The 15175-nt window shown below is 47.2% G+C and overlaps 1 protein-coding gene across 2 annotated transcripts; it reads right to left on the bottom strand.

Annotated features, from left to right (window-relative positions):
- Positions 1-1929: 1929 nt before the first annotated feature.
- Positions 1930-8706, bottom strand: TENT5A (terminal nucleotidyltransferase 5A). Of its 2 annotated transcripts, none has more exons than XM_053602966.1 (3): positions 8416-8706; positions 7695-8253; positions 1930-6661 (listed from the first exon to the last, which is right to left on the bottom strand). In XM_053602966.1, exons 1-3 carry the CDS (start codon positions 8433-8435, stop codon positions 5885-5887), a joined length of 1356 nt encoding a protein of 451 aa, XP_053458941.1. In that variant the 5' UTR covers positions 8436-8706; the 3' UTR covers positions 1930-5884. The 2 variants fall into 2 exon arrangements, with proteins under 2 accessions (XP_053458941.1, XP_053458942.1); XM_053602967.1 differs by having other exon boundaries at positions 8471-8604.
- Positions 8707-15175: the final 6469 nt, after the last annotated feature.

The following is a 15175-nucleotide window of genomic DNA, read 5'->3' as shown; positions in this document are numbered from 1 at the left end:
GGCTGAGGTGGCCTGTCAGGTTTCCAGTGGTGCGTTGCCCCTTCTCTCCCGTTCCATGCAGTGCTCGTGGAAGGAAGCCGCTCTGCACAGACCACCCTCAACAGGAGGGGCTTGACCGGCAGCTCTTGGAGGGGGCAGCATCTCCGCTGATGATCTGGATTCCTCATGGGACATTCCTGTCTTTGTCCCCATGGATTCATGCAATCGTTTGTTTGTATCACTGTAAGGTATGGGTATTTTATCCTTTGGGTCGTAATCTAGCGCCATTCATTTACTTTATTGCTCAAATTGTTCCAGCTTTGGCCACTGGAGTTTTTTTCAGTTGGCTCCTATGACCTTTTTAAATGCTTCCCCATACCCAACACTGTGGTTTGTATCTTTTTTTTTCCTGAGTACATCCTTTCTTTAAGAGACTACAGATGCTCAAGTTTCTATTGTGCATTTCTCTTTCCAGCACTAGATTCAGCCACTTCTCCAAGGAGCCCTGGTTCTTTTTCTGGAGAATGCTAGAAAGAAGCCAAATCCTGGACCCTACCAGGTGAAAGCCACTGTCATTTTAAAATCCTTTCTTCTTCCTGTCTTTTCTCTGGCTATAGATTGAATTCAGGTCATTAACCTCAAACTCAGTTCTAGAAATGAAATTCCAGCATGATTTTGTAACTATTTGATGATTTTTACAATCCTTATTCTTCTTTAAAGACTAGGATTTTAATTTCCTTTGCTTTTGGTTTTTGTGTATTAATATTGTCTTTTTTCTTATTAAAGAATTGAATGTTTAGAGAATGAATTTCCTAAGGGAAGGAAGAGCTAGGGGTAACCTGGTAGCTTAATTATAAATGGCAGGACACACCTAAGTTGGGGGCTGGGGGGGAGGTTGTTAATATTGTGTCTCTATCATCCTTCTTCAACCTTTTTAGAAAATAATTACGTGGTGCTCACAGACATTTGAAGGACAGTGGTATAAGAGGATGAAGAGGCCGCAACCAAGGAAGAGCAGGATGACACACAAACACCCTTCCCAAGCCCGACAGCCACCTGGTGCCACCATGATGTTTTGTGTGAGGGCAGCTGGCTTTTCATGCCAGGAATGGCTCTTTCATGGACGTGGTGTCAAGCATGCTTTCCATCCAACTTCAAATGGTTTTTAAAACCACAAGTATGTCCTCTAGTAGCCTGGGCTTAGCACATTCTCATGCTGCTAGTATTGAGAAGGCCTCCAAAATTCCACCAAGAACAACTTTTAATTAATAACCGTATGTCCCCTGACAATCTGAATAGGTAAGTTTACATTACATGCTGTCCTGAAAGGTAACTCCTGTGCACACAGAAAACAGTATCTTGCATGGTTTTTTTTTTTTGCATTTTTTGGTCAGGGCCAGATTTGAGCACGCCACCGACAGTACATGGGGCCGGCACCCTACTCCTTGAGGCCACTTGCACCTTTGGTTATCCTTCCTTCTCTCTACACTTCCCCTTCCATTCCTGGCCACCAATCCTTACTCTCCTCACCCCAATTTAGACGCTCTGAGTAACACTACAGAGACTCAAACAGAAGCTATCTGACCAGCAGTGACAGAACCACAGCCCTCAGCCCACTCTGGAAGGACAGGGCTGCTCAGGGTACTAGCAGCCTGCAGTCTGGAGCCAGGGGTCCCCCACTGACACCAGAAAACAGCTCTGACTTCCGGGTCACTTAACACCAAGTCAACACCCAAACAAAAATTTTTGGCATCTGTTCATTAGATTCTTCTGCAGCTAATTGAGCCAGTCGGAGACGGGCTGGCTGACAGGTGGATGTTTCCCTCTCACTATGCTCTCATCAGAAAGTTGCTGAAGGCTGGTCTTCTGTACACACGGCCTTGCCTTCCCTAACGCAGGGCGAGATTCAGAGGACACGGTCAGACAGCCTAGACAGCAAGCACAAATCAATAGAAAAAAATAACTTCTTTTTATTTACAAAAAAAAATCCAAATATTGGATGCTGTAAACAAAATTCACAATCTGTTCCCTCTAGCACTGATTCAAACATGTCAGTTTTTAAGAGTACATTTTCCATCCACTCCTTTTCTGCCTGTGACACAGTCTATAGTCAGAGTATTTCCAGAGTGACCAAGGTGCAGCTTGCTACAACAAGTTGCCTCAGGGCAGATGATGGTTGCAAAGAGGTTGGAGGGCGGGACCGCCAGGGGCCAGAACCGCCTCCACCCCACAAGGCTTTGCAGCAAGTCCCCTAAGTCACCTGTGATATCTTCTGACTTTGTACTTCACCATTCACTTTGTTAAGAAGCCATTGTTATAACAAAATACTACCTAGAGATTCATTCTCAGCACTGGGAAGGCTATGCTAAAAGAAGTTTAAAGAGAGGTTATACTCAATAGGTGCTATATATGAAATCACTTTTTTTGGCTTTTTGGTTTCATCTACACACTTCAACAACAACAAAAAAGCTCATTTTTGAACTGCTGACAGCTTTCAACATAATGCATTTCATTTACAAAATAGTTCACAATATTTATTTAACAAGCACTGCACTGAAAACGTCACGCGCGGCGAAGCGACCGACAGTGAGCAAACAGAAAAGGGTGGTCAGCACGGTTACATTCGCTCGGCCTTTCATGCCGTCCCTCGGCTTGGACGACAGGTGTTCCTCCATCCTTGCAATTCTGGAGCCACTTGAACGTAGTCCACCCGGTACCAAAGTGAGCAGACACTTGATCCCATTTGTGGGAGGGCAAAGTCCATCTTGGTGTACGAGTCCTTGAGGCAGCTGGATTTACTGCACATGAAGTAAACTTTTGAAAAGGGCACTGTCACAGGCTATGTGTTCTCAGACATGCCAGTCTGGACAGGTGAGAAGAGCCTCCAGGAGACAAAATTTCTTCCTGTTTTAAGGTAACAACACACACTAGGCCAGATCAACACAAAAGCAAATAAATCACAGGTGTACTTGGGCATCAGGGGCCCTTCTGTTCTCTGACCGATACACATGCTGCTCTCTCACCAGATACTCAGACTTTTGGAACACACATCCACAAAAAGAGACATAAATTTCACTGTGTGTTCAACTACATATGCACGAGGCTATCCTACATACAAAATAGAAATAAATTATGCAAGTCTGGAAATCAGCACTGACGGTGTCCTGCCAACCAAGGGCCGGGGCCGGCGCTTCCCACCAAGCCACCAGCCCCGGAGCAAGCAAGAGAATATAAATATATTTGAGAGAATAAATGAAAAGTGTATTTTCAAATAAGGCTCCTCCGAACAAAAACAGGTGTCATAAATTAACAGCAGGCTGTTGCTACGGCAGAGCCAGAGACCTCCAGATCCTTTAAAATAGGAGAGGACTCACATGCATCCAGAGTGAGGACAGAGAGCCGCAGGTGGGATCAGCAGCTGCTCCCGTGTTCCTCGGTGCTCCCTTAGTTTTCTGTTTCCTTTCAGAAAACTTCCAAATGGCTAAGCAGGGCTTAGCCTGCTTCTGACAGGTGAGTGCCAGGCTTCATCTGCAAACTCAATAATGGTTCCTGGAAAATTTGCTATTGATTTTTCAAATCCAGGGATGGAACAAAGGAGACTGAGCCAAGGTGGGGAGTAGGAAGAGTTCCCTAGAAAACCGAGGGTCAGTGCAGGGGGAGGTCGCTGCAACCGTGGGATTCACAAAGCTGCTGCCCCAGCAAACCCTGCAGGGTCCCGTTAAGGCTGCGGAGGAAGATGAGCAGAAGACAGTGCAGACGGACGAACCTGGGTTAACGCAGCACTGAGCATCTGAGTAATCCCCACATAACCAAACACCACCACACTGCCAATGGATAGAAGGATACTATTTTCTTCCCCAATCCCTCTTGAACTGATGACAGAAGTCTTCTAAGTGGCCTTCACAGGAATTCTCAGAGCAAGCAGTCATCTGCTGGGATTGGCGGGGGTGACGTGGTGGCTTCACACCAAGGGAAGATGTCTGTTAGTTTTGTTTTTAACAAATACATTTTCAGAGATCAGTGTTTGAAGGAAGTAATGGCTGGGAGAAGGGGCGGTTTTAGGATTAGCTGTCACTGAACTGAACTAGTTTATTTCACAAAGGTATACAACTGGTGTCTTGTAGAGAAAATAAGGTTGGATTTGACTTAATGCAGTGTGATTTAAAGTACAGTACTAAATATTTAAATGCAGTATGACAACCAGATCAGTGATGTTTCATATTGACATGAATTTATAAAATGTTATATATAATATATATCTCATATATAAATTTTAAGCAATTGTGCAAATACTCCTTAAAAGGGTCAATTCACATTTTACTAAATTCTAGTGGTCCAGAAATACAGAATGCATTCACTAAAAAAGAAATTCATTTAAATAGTAATAAGTAGTGTTCAGATCACCAGAAATTCATTTTAGCAGTCAGGGGTATAAGCAGCCTATCACTGACCCATGACCCCACTACATTAAACTCCAGGGAGGCATATGATTACTTAAAAAGAAATGGGTTCGAACTGTCCAAGTGGCAGTTCAGTGTAAAAAAAGAGTGCTCTTCCAAACAAATATTCTCCCATTTATGGAATACTATGGCTCACAAAAAAAAAAAAAAAAAAAGAAGAAGAAAAAAAATCACTAAAACTGTATAACTTCTTCCCTTCCTATCAAATATATTACTTGTTCCCCTCCTTCAGCTGCTTAAATATTTTTAGATGTAGATTTTAATTCATCATTGCAATATGCCCAGGTCTCATGTCATCCTGCTGAAAACATAAAAGCACACAGTATTTAAACATTTCCTATTTGATATATTATTCTTTATCATAGGCGACGTACTGTGTGTATACATACATATCATGTGTATATACACACGTAATACACACACACATACACACGTACTTAGGATAATAACACACCAACAACGTTGACTTTATACAAGTATTTGCCAAGAAAAAATAGGGCATTTTCTCCACCGTTCACAAGCTTATGTGTTGTTTTATTTTCTTCTTGAGTCAGTCCCTGATAAAATAAAATAATCATTAAACCATAAAATAATTTTGCCACTTCAAATTTTCAGAAGGCAACAGGCACTTTGATGTGTAATTGGTGTGTAACAAATATAGCAACTCTTTATATATTCTACTATAGCTCTTCTACTTGGGTATTTTTATCTGATAAATCTTTGGTCCTTGAGCGTACTTTCTTTGCTACAGCTGTTTTTGCTTGCATTTTCACATTTTAGAAATGTGAGCTATGCACGCAGCTGGAATTAATGGATTGTGTTATCATAAAGTTCTGCTGTTTGTTGTGAGAACCGCACCAGCCCACTACTGTTCACTCGGAGCAAGCCGTTTCTGTCAGCACAACAGGGTCATCCCTCAGAAAACTCTTGCTCCGAGCCTCAGATAGTAATCCAATGTCGGAGGCCCCCTTCTTTCTGCAATGTTACTACCTGAACTTCTGAACTAACAAACAAATAGGGGTGAGATGCCTTTTTTTCCTCTATATTTTTCCCTTTTATGAATTCCTTCTTAAAAGAAACTTTCCATTTTCCCACTATGGCAAAGCTATGGGAGCAGATGCTGCAAACCCATATTGTCATCAAGCTTCACTTCCCTTGTTATCTTAGGAGAAACTGGTTGCTTTTAATGACAGTTCTCTTTTTCCAGGATAGACTCCAATTGAGCAGGAGAATAAGGGGAGGGCTAGGAAAAGGGATCCTTTCAAGATCATGCTCCCCTACCTATTCAAAGATCCACAACTTTGCCAAGCTTAAAACCAGGAGCATATCATCATTGCTCAAAACACATCCCTAATCAGGGCTGGGTCATTCTTTTTTCTTTTTTTGTTTTTCTCTTTCCTATCTTATCTGAAATGGCTTCCCTGCAGGACGTTGTTAAATGATTCTTAGTTGCAGGGTAGCCAAGTAGAATAGGTCTGTTGCTGGCAGGTGAATACTGGCTGAACCTGTGCGATGTAGTAATTGCTAAAGTTGGCATCTGCTACGTAAGGGGCCGGCTGGTAATAACAGGTGACGTTGGCCACGTTAGGGATGACATTTTGGTCGGCTAGCACCCGGATGGCCAGCATGGTGATAAGGTTTAAAGTCTGTCTTCTCTCGTGGCCCATCAGGCACACAGTGCTCTCATTCACCACCCCGTGCAGGGTCATGAGATAGTCATACTTGCGGTCTTCCAATCCCACAAAGTGGTTCTGCAAATAGGACTCCAGTTTTCTCTGCTGCTCGCCAATGTCTGAGAAGTCGATGAAGAACCTGGAACACATGTACCTCTGCAGGGTCTTGATCTCCTCCGAGGCGGGCCGGAAGCCCCTGACGAGAAGGTTGCAGTACTTTAGCAGGCCCCCCCCTCGGATTTCCTCTGGGTTCCGGGTGGCAATGATCTTGTTACAAAGGTGCTCAAAGGCCTCCTGGAAATCACCATAGACGCTCTCCCCAATTATTGTGGGGTGAAAAGTCTCAGTCATTGGGTTCTCTGAACATTCATAAAAGAGAAGAAGAGAGTCTAATTTGATTTGAAAAGAATCTACACTGAATTCAAACTGCCTCCGGAGGGAATCCACAAATTTCAGTTCCACATTTTTGCCACTGTTGTTTGACAGGGATATCAGACTCCACCGGTCAGAGTCATTGCACACTTTAACCATTTTCTGCACATAAGCTTCCTACAAGTTAAAAGATAGAACAAGATGAGCAAAACTAGAAAACAATGGTAAGTAAATAAACACATCCTCTTCACAGCTGAGAATCATCCTGCTCTTTCCCTTTTGTCAACAGCAAACCACTACCTACAGGCTTAAACAGCCTTCTGAAAACAGGGGAAAAAATACATTTAACGAGTAGTTACACAGTCTGGGAGAGGGACTAGAGGTCACGGTTTGAGGCTTCTGGCAGACGCAGCACAGTACTAAGAGATTCTGTTGTCATGTCTGACTTTTTAAGTGTTATTTTTTTTAAATGGTCTGATAGGCACAATATTCTTACAGCAGCCACACAATACTCAAAAGCACAGCAGGGCACGCAAGGGTAAGTTAGTTGGCCCCCCGCCCCCCAGGCAACCAATGTTATCAGCATCCTGCTTGACCCTCCAGCGGGACTCTGCAGTTACAACCAGATACATCTACATTATGGCATTCCGGGAGGCTTGCTCCTCAGACAATTTTAACTAATCGTGCAAAATCAGCCCAGAACCAAAATGGGTGGGAGTCGGGGCCAGGACCCCCCCTACCGCTCACATGCGAACCAGCATCAAGAACCAACCACCGACCTTCCACACGCGGAGTCAGCTGAACACAGCTATGGAATCTATTCACATTTTCCAGTACAATAAAAAACCCATTGACTCAGCTCTGCTTCAGCTAATTTCCCAAAGACTAGATCGTACCTAAAACAACTCAAAAAAAAAAAAAAAATGTGTACATCTTTTCATTCTTCCAAGTTATCAGAAGCTACTCGGGACCAGACTCCAGCAAGGAAAGCCAAGAGTTAAAAAACGTAAGAACTAATTGGGGGGGGGGGGCAGGGGAGGCAAGCCGCTGGAACACTCAGGACACCATCCACGCACCTTCCTTTGCTCATTAAAAAACCAAGACGCGAACCCAGAGCGGCCAGGGCCGCGGGTTCCGGCCATTTCCCCGCAGCGCCGCTGCCCCCTCTGCCCAGCCCGAGCCGGACCCTCGAGGTCCCCGGAACCCGTACCTTGAGCGTGAGCGGCGTGATCTTCTCTTTGTTCACCCCCTCGGGCAAGAAGTCCAACAGGCAGTCCAGCACGACGTCCTTCACAGTCTGAAATTCCTCTTCCCCGCGCAGGTCGGCGCAGAAGATAAGGTCCAGGTCCTTGTAGCCCAGGCCGCTGTCCTGGTGCAGGACGTGGCTGGCGGCCGAGCCGTTGAGGCGCACGTCCCGGACGCCAATGCGCCGCTCGGCCAGACGCCGCCGCACCACCTTCACGATCAGGCTGGGCTGCAGCTCGAGCGTGGGGAAGTTGCCGCGCCCGTGGATGGGGATGGTCTCGCTCAGGACGCCGTCCAGCCGCTGCACTTGCTCCCAGGTCAGCACGTTGGAGTGCGCCGTGGGGCTGTCGCAGTAGTCCAAGCAGTGCGCGCCCAGGCCGCCGCCACCGCCGAAGTCGCCGGCGCTCAAGTCGCCGCCCAGGGGGATGTAAGGGCCGCCCGCCAGCTCGTCGTCGGCCATGGCAAAGTACCCTTCGCCCTCCGCCATGTAGTGCCCGCCGAGCGCCACTTGGCCCTGGTCGGTCCTGAAAGATAAGAGAGGGGTCAGGAGCGCCGGGGGCCCGCGGGAGGCCAGAGCGCGCCCCCTCCCGGATCGTCCCCGGGCCCGGGGGCTCCTCCGAGGCTCTCCCTCCCCCGGACACCACTGTTCCCAGCCGCGCGCCGCGCCCCGCAGAGCAGCCCCGCACCAAAAGTATCTCTGATGCATCTGGAAAGCGCAAGCGAGAGTCCCGTCTGTGTCACCTGGAGGCGGCCGCCCCTTCTAGGAGCGCAGCGAGCGAGACACGGCGAGGAAGGCGGCAGCACTCGGAGCCGCGAGTGCGCTTCGGCGGCGGCTGCGACGCGGTCTTCTCCAGACCCCCGCCGACTGCGCCCGCGCGCCCGCCCCTCTCCCCCGTCCGCGCCGCTGCGCCCCGGCTGTGGTGGTCCTGGAGGTGGCGGTTCCCGCTGCGCCGCCGCCGTCCGCGCTCCTGTCTCTGGAGCTTTAGCAGTTGTGCGGGGTGAGCGTTCTCAGTACTTTTTTTATACCGGGCTTCTCCCTGCTTCCGGGGCCCCGGCGCGGCGTGCTCGCCACGCCCCCTCATCTGCATAGGCACCGCCCCCGCCCCCGCGCGCCCGAGGACAGGCCAGACTGCTCCAGGCCCCGGGCCACATAAATACAACTGCGTATTCACGCGCGTATCTGTAGGTGTATTTAATGTGCGAGCGGCCCGCCACCCCTTTTTCTCCAAGGGGGAAGCACTTAAAATACAAGAGTCAAAGTGGTCATCAAAACCAGATCACAACCAAAACCACGCAACTGCAGAAACTTCCCAAACAAAATTCTGGCGGACACAGCCAGCCGGTAGAGCGTCAGGTGGGGCCCCGAGGTCCCGCACGACTCCTTTTAGACGGCGTAGAGGGGTAGTGCTCCACGAATAAACCGGTGCGAGCGTGGACTGACGAGTCCGCTCGTCCACGCAAATCGAACTCCTTGCGTGAGTGGGAAGGGCCGGCCGACAACTGGGTTTCGATTCTCGAAACCTTGAGAAGCATCGAGATCAAGCTGGGAGAGCCGGGGTGAGGGGGGAGCCACAGTGGGGGTGGGGCGGAGGCGGTGCCGGCCCGGGCGCGCGTCCGCCTCCTGGGCACGGGCGGCCGGAGTGGCCGGGAGCGCGGCGGGCAGAGCGTCACCGGCGGGACCGGGCGGGCGGCCAATCGCCGAGGACGGGGCGGGCCTAGCGGGGCGGGGAACGCGCAGGCGAGGGGAGCGGGGGGGGGGTTGCGGAGCCTGGCTGGTTGTAGCCGCCGAGGGTTTTCCGTTTAAAGTGCGTGAAAATGTCAGTGGCGCGTGATTTGGTTCCCGCGAGACGTACAAATGTCAAGGGCGAAAAGTTTCTTCTACCGCTGCGGTCGCCTGGGCAGAGCTGACTCTGGCCCTGGACCCAGCCCCCGGCTCGCTCTCGCCGCCTCTTACTCACGCTCCACTCTCGCCCGCGGCAGCTTCGCCTTCTAGAAGCTGCAGAAGCCTGCGGGGAGGGGGGAAGTGTCGGAAGAGACTCCTCCAGGGAACCCGCACACCCCTCCCCTAAGTCCTTGGGCCACGCAGGCCGCCCAGCCAGCCGGAAAGCGGAAACAGTCGGTCCCGACTGAACCGGGGAGTCCGTGTCTACTCGCCGAAGCCGCGCGGCTCTGGGGTGGCGGAGTAGGGCGCAGGGTTGTCACCCGTGGAGCATCCAGCTGCGTGACGACGCCGCCCCCTGCAGGTGCCCTGCAGAGCTGCGTCACCAAATGGGGAATCCCGCCGGACCTGTGCCAGAGGCTCCGCTTTCCCAGCCCTGCGTCTGAGCACTGGGGCCTGGAGAAAGTGACTTTACGCTGTTCTCAACAGCTTGTCGATCCGTCAAAGCACACTGGATCCACCTGTCCAGTCTTCAGCACAGGAATCTGCCTTACCCTGGCATTTGATACATGTGTATGCATATGTTTACTGTGCGTATGTGTATGCATACGTGTAGTTTGACCACCAGTTATGTGTAGGCGACAGCTGAGAGGTGGGGACTTAAGAATGACTACACTTCTCGCAGTCTAGTGGGCCTGACGCCCAAGTGCGAGATTACGGTTTCACTGCAAATGTGTCAGGACAGAAATATGTCCCAACAGAGAGCGTGGTGGCCTGAGATGGGGACCTGCAGGCCAGAGGGAGCTGTCGTTGAGACTGGATCTTGAAAGAATGCACATTCCTTCAGTACTAGGGGAAAGAGACGAGCATTATCCACACAAGGAAGAGAATAAAAAACTAAAGTTTGAGAAAGAATGTGTAGTGCACTGGGGTAAGGTCTGTGCGGATTCCAGGAACTTCTGGCCATGATCTGTTTAGCTTTTTAGCATAATACCTCATTTGCCGTAATCTTCAGCTCAGAAGAAAGTATTCCCGTGTCATAGGGATTTGGAAACAGAGGAACCCAGGAGGGTAACAGACTTGGCTCAAGTTCCACAACTAATAAATTCTGAGGTCAGGCCTTGAGCTCAGTGATTTTAGTCATTGCCAGCACCAGTGTGTCTGTAACTTACCAATACCGTCTCACTGAGACAAGTGCAAATAACTAGGAGATCTTAAACATAAAAAAAAAAAAGACTTGATAGAAATGTTTCCTTCAAAGGCGATGTGAATTCTGCCCCTTGTCAAAGCAAAGCCAAGGCGCTGAGTGGTTTGCTCACGCCTGTAATCCCAGCACGCTGGCATTTGATACATATGAGCGTGTGATGTGCAATGTGGGAGGCTGAGGCAGGTGGACTACTGAGGTCAGGAGTTCGGAAGAGCCTGAGTAAGAGCCAGACCCCATCTCTACTAAAAATGAAAAACACTAGCTGGGTGTTATGGGCGCCTGTCCTGAGGCAAGAGGATGCTTGAGCCTGAGTTTGAGGTTGCTGTGAGCTATGATACCACAGCACTCTAATCAGGGTGACAGAGTGAGACTCTGTCTCAAAAATAAATAAATACAAATAAAAGCCAGGTCAAAGTGGTAGATCATATATTAGATACACTACACTTAAAAAATAAGGGTTTAGCCTTGATGCCATTATTCCATGTTTTTATTTTTACTGTCCTTCAAAAAATTAATGGATGGATGAATGAGTAAAGCAGGCAAGCAGAAAAATCTCAAGAGTTTGTGAACACCCAAGATACTGTTCTTTGAGGCTAGAGGAATCTGCACATGAGCAAGCTTCCAGGGTGAGCCTGGCGCAGGGCCCAGCCACCATAGCCCAGCGCTCTGTGTGGGTGTCCTGCCCTAAGCAGAGGCTGCTCTTCTCTGCCCAGCTGCGCTGAAGGGCCTCTCCTGAAAATGGTGGGCGCAGCTGACAGTGGGAAACAGCATGACACAGGATGAGGAGGTCCTGCCATGTGTCACAGCCTGTGCTGAGGAAGAAGAATCCCAGAAGCAGCAGGGCAGAGCTCTGTGGCGGCACTTCCTCGAACCTTTAACAACGTGTTGCCCCCTTCCCAGCCACAATCCAGACCCTGCTGCCTCCTGTTCTAGGACCTCTGGCATACCTTAATTTTGGCAGTGCCTTGGTGGCCAATTTAACCTTTGGATTAATATATATGTGCCCATGGATAGTGGCCAAACATCACATTCGTTGTCCCTCTTTTCACTGCCTTCAAACCGAAATAGTTTTTACATTCTGGGAAAAAAAAAAGTTCATCTTTAGATGATACTGCAAATTTTGCAGTTGCAGACATTTTTTCTCAATAACCAAAGTAATTATCAAATTACTGTACTTTCAAACACATTCATAGCCAAGGTATTTCTCAACGTAGTTACTCTTAGATTAAATTTTGATGCAGAGTTACTGTATTTTTTTTTTTAAGGCTTTAGTGTGTGAACCAATTTGGCAAGTAGTTTACTTTTCCCCACTTAAAAGGAAAAGTAAAAAAGATCTATGGCAAAAAGATCCCCTGAGCTGATAAAGATTACCACAAAACTGAACTATGGACAGTCTAAATCTGTACTGCTTTCTGTGTGAGCAAAAAGAGTCCTCCTCTGGAGTTTTTAAAGAAAAGCTTTATATATATTTTTGAGAAACATTCACACTAGTTGATCTTAAAAATTCTGATAACACTCAAATGGAGTTAGCACAAAAAGAAGATACTTGGTTTTGACCTTCATAATTATTACTGTTACTGAGTTTACTATTATATGCCAGACAGTGTGCTCAATACATTATATATTCTTTCTTTTGAACGTTTTCCAAAAACAAGAGCTTTACACATTACATCACCATCACTGCATCCACAAGTAGGTCCAGTCACTTAGAGAAGCGGCAGATGCAGGTTTAGACCCGTGCATATGGGTCCCTTACATTCAGCTCTCGGTCTGTTTAGATTTCTGTCAGGCTTAAATTTTAACTGGGGCCACACTTGGCCTCTTCTTTCCAAGTTCTGAATATTCAAGGTTGGACATTACTTTGGGGACCAAGGACTCTTATTTTGAAACGGCTGCTGGGGGCCAGAACACACAATGACAGGACTTCATGCCCAGCCAGGAGTGACCCCCAAACCAGCAGCCTTGTGGAGAGCTGCAGGAAGCACCATGACACAGGAGCACAGTGGACAGTGTGAAGCACGCCCCAACCCACTCAGACTGCTGTCACCCTTCCCCTCTGCTGTGTCTGCTCCCCACCCTCTCAGCAATAATTCCAGAAGTAGAAAGCCAGCAAACATGAAACTATTCCTCACGGCTCATACCCAGGAGGAGGGAAGACCAAAGCCAATAGCACCTCATGGCCTGCTGTTCCCTCTCTCACAGCACTGTGGCCGGTCTCCCCCGCACTCCTGTCCTGGGCTTCCCACACCAGCCCTCTCCCCTCTTTCTATTCATTTTCCACCTTGTACCACTTCCACTCCTCCATCCTTTCCACAGAAAGTGACGTGACCCTGAAAAAGCCCCGTGCAGGGTAATCAGAGCGGTGTAAGTGTGAGCAACCTGAGGATGGAGCCCACCTCACCCCACCCCCAGGTCTGCCTCTATAGGACAAATCCAGTGACTCCCAAGACGGGGGAAGGGGGGACAGCATCCTTTTCCATGCACGCACACACAGATGACCTCCCGGCAGAGGGAAGTGGAATCTCTCTGCTGTCTAGTTAGCATTGATAAAAGAGCAGCTAAAGAATGCCCTTCATATAAACTTCAAAAATCACTTGGAAAACTGAATTGCCTGTGTTCACGGGGAAATGGTGCTTGTGAAATGCATTCTCCTGTATGTCTTCAGGGAAATAAAAAATGTTTATTCATCACCTCTGGAGACCAACAGTATCCTAAATCATACAACTTCTAGGTTAGTTTGGGAATAATGTTCTAAATTATCGCTTGTATGTTATTAGTAATCAACAGATTAGCGTTTATAGTTTTAAATTTTTCATCCTTTTTTCTTCTATATCATTTTATCTTCAAAATTATTGTGATCAGTATGCAATTATTATTTTAGAGATGAAGAAAGACTGAGTGATTTCCCCTGTGTTTATACAGCCAGTTATGGGAACGTTAGGTTAGACTCACTTGTCCCTGTTCTGGCCCAGAACCCTTTTCTTTTCACCGTACTGTTTAATCTTGCATCTGGGTGAGTAGATTGAAATGATCAGAGGTAGGTAAGTTTTCAGGCATCCTCTTACTACACAGAGGGTCTCTTGTATAGGCTACATCCTCACCTGTGGACGTCTTATAAAGCATCTCTACTGCTAAACATTTTGTAAGAGTAATTTTCTAAGGCATTGTTTTTAAGTGAGTGTATTTATTTGAAGTATATCACCCCCTAAAAATAGCTCCATTTACAGTCACAGATTAGTAAGTTTAGGAAATTCAACGTCCACGCAACAAATATGATTGCAAAGACTTAGATCATGGCCCTCAGAATCAAACTAAATACATTGTTCTTTAATAAAAGTGCTCATCAGAAATATGGGCCAGTAATTTCTTATGCTATTATCAGTGCTGATTGTGCCAGAAGTTCTTCCTGTTTTGACATCTCGGTGAAATGCTTACCAGTTTCAATGGATGTTGCAAGCCTCATGGACAAGACTGTTTTCCTTACTAAACAAAAAAGATGCTCAAAAGTTACAGTTATGTGGCAAAATGTAAACTAGACATACATGTGTATTTTGAAAAAACAGCCAATATGAATAAATAAACTGTAATAGTTAAATTGTGATCTTTTTCCCTCTGTAAATTTGTGCCAGAAAATATTTAACTACCCTGGAGAAAATGCTGATGTTTACTTGTGGAATTTATAGAGCTCTGTGAAGGGCCCAAGGGGGGAATATTATAAATTATTCCTCTTTTCTAAAAGGAATTTGGCCAAAAATGTTTGGGTATCTTAAAAAAAAAAAAAGAAATGAGGCCATCTTCTATGGATATGTCCAGCTAATTCTGACCTTTTTTTAGCCCATTTTTAACTTGTACCTACATATATTGACACATTTTTATATGAGCTTTGGGCATTTAAAAGATATTTGAATAAGGTAGATACTCACTTAGTTTTTGTCACTTTAATATGCTAAGTTCAGAAACTGCATAACTGCCATGTGAATTTGTGTTAGCTGCAGAAGCTTCTCTAATCATTTGTATGCATAAACTATTCATTGGATCGGTTATGCATGTATCTTCTTGAGTTTGTTTGTTTGATTGTTTAGACAGGGTCTCACTCTGTTGCCTGGCTAGCGTGCCATGGCATCAGCCTCGCTCACAGCAACCTCAAATTCCTGGGCTCAGGAGATCCTCAGCCTCCCGAGTATCTGTGACCACGGGCACCTGTTGCAATGGGGGCCTGTAGTAGAGACCGAGTCTCGCTCTTGCTCAGGCTGGTCTTAACTGAGCTCAAGTGATCTTCCTACCTCCACCTCCCAGAGTGCTAGGGTGCCCACCCTATGCCTTCTTACTTGAAAGAACTTCTTTTTCTAAATGTTATTTC

Source organism: Nycticebus coucang, chromosome 9, assembly GCF_027406575.1.
Source record: "Nycticebus coucang isolate mNycCou1 chromosome 9, mNycCou1.pri, whole genome shotgun sequence".
Lineage (NCBI taxonomy): Eukaryota > Metazoa > Chordata > Mammalia > Primates > Lorisidae > Nycticebus > Nycticebus coucang.
Note: the sequence above shows the minus strand (reverse complement) of the source record. Positions and strands in the feature narration are given on the sequence as shown.

Bases quoted from the DNA above. Each gene is read 5' to 3' on its own strand.
- TENT5A (XM_053602966.1), bottom strand. From the start codon at position 8,435: ATGCATCAGAGATACTTTTG. The intron at 8,254-8,415 runs GTGCGGGGCTGC...CTTATCTTTCAG, and splicing joins ATGCATCAGAGATACTTTTG to GACCGACCAGGGCCAAGTGG. The intron at 6,662-7,694 runs GTACGGGTTCCG...TTTAACTTGTAG, and splicing joins TCACGCCGCTCACGCTCAAG to GAAGCTTATGTGCAGAAAAT.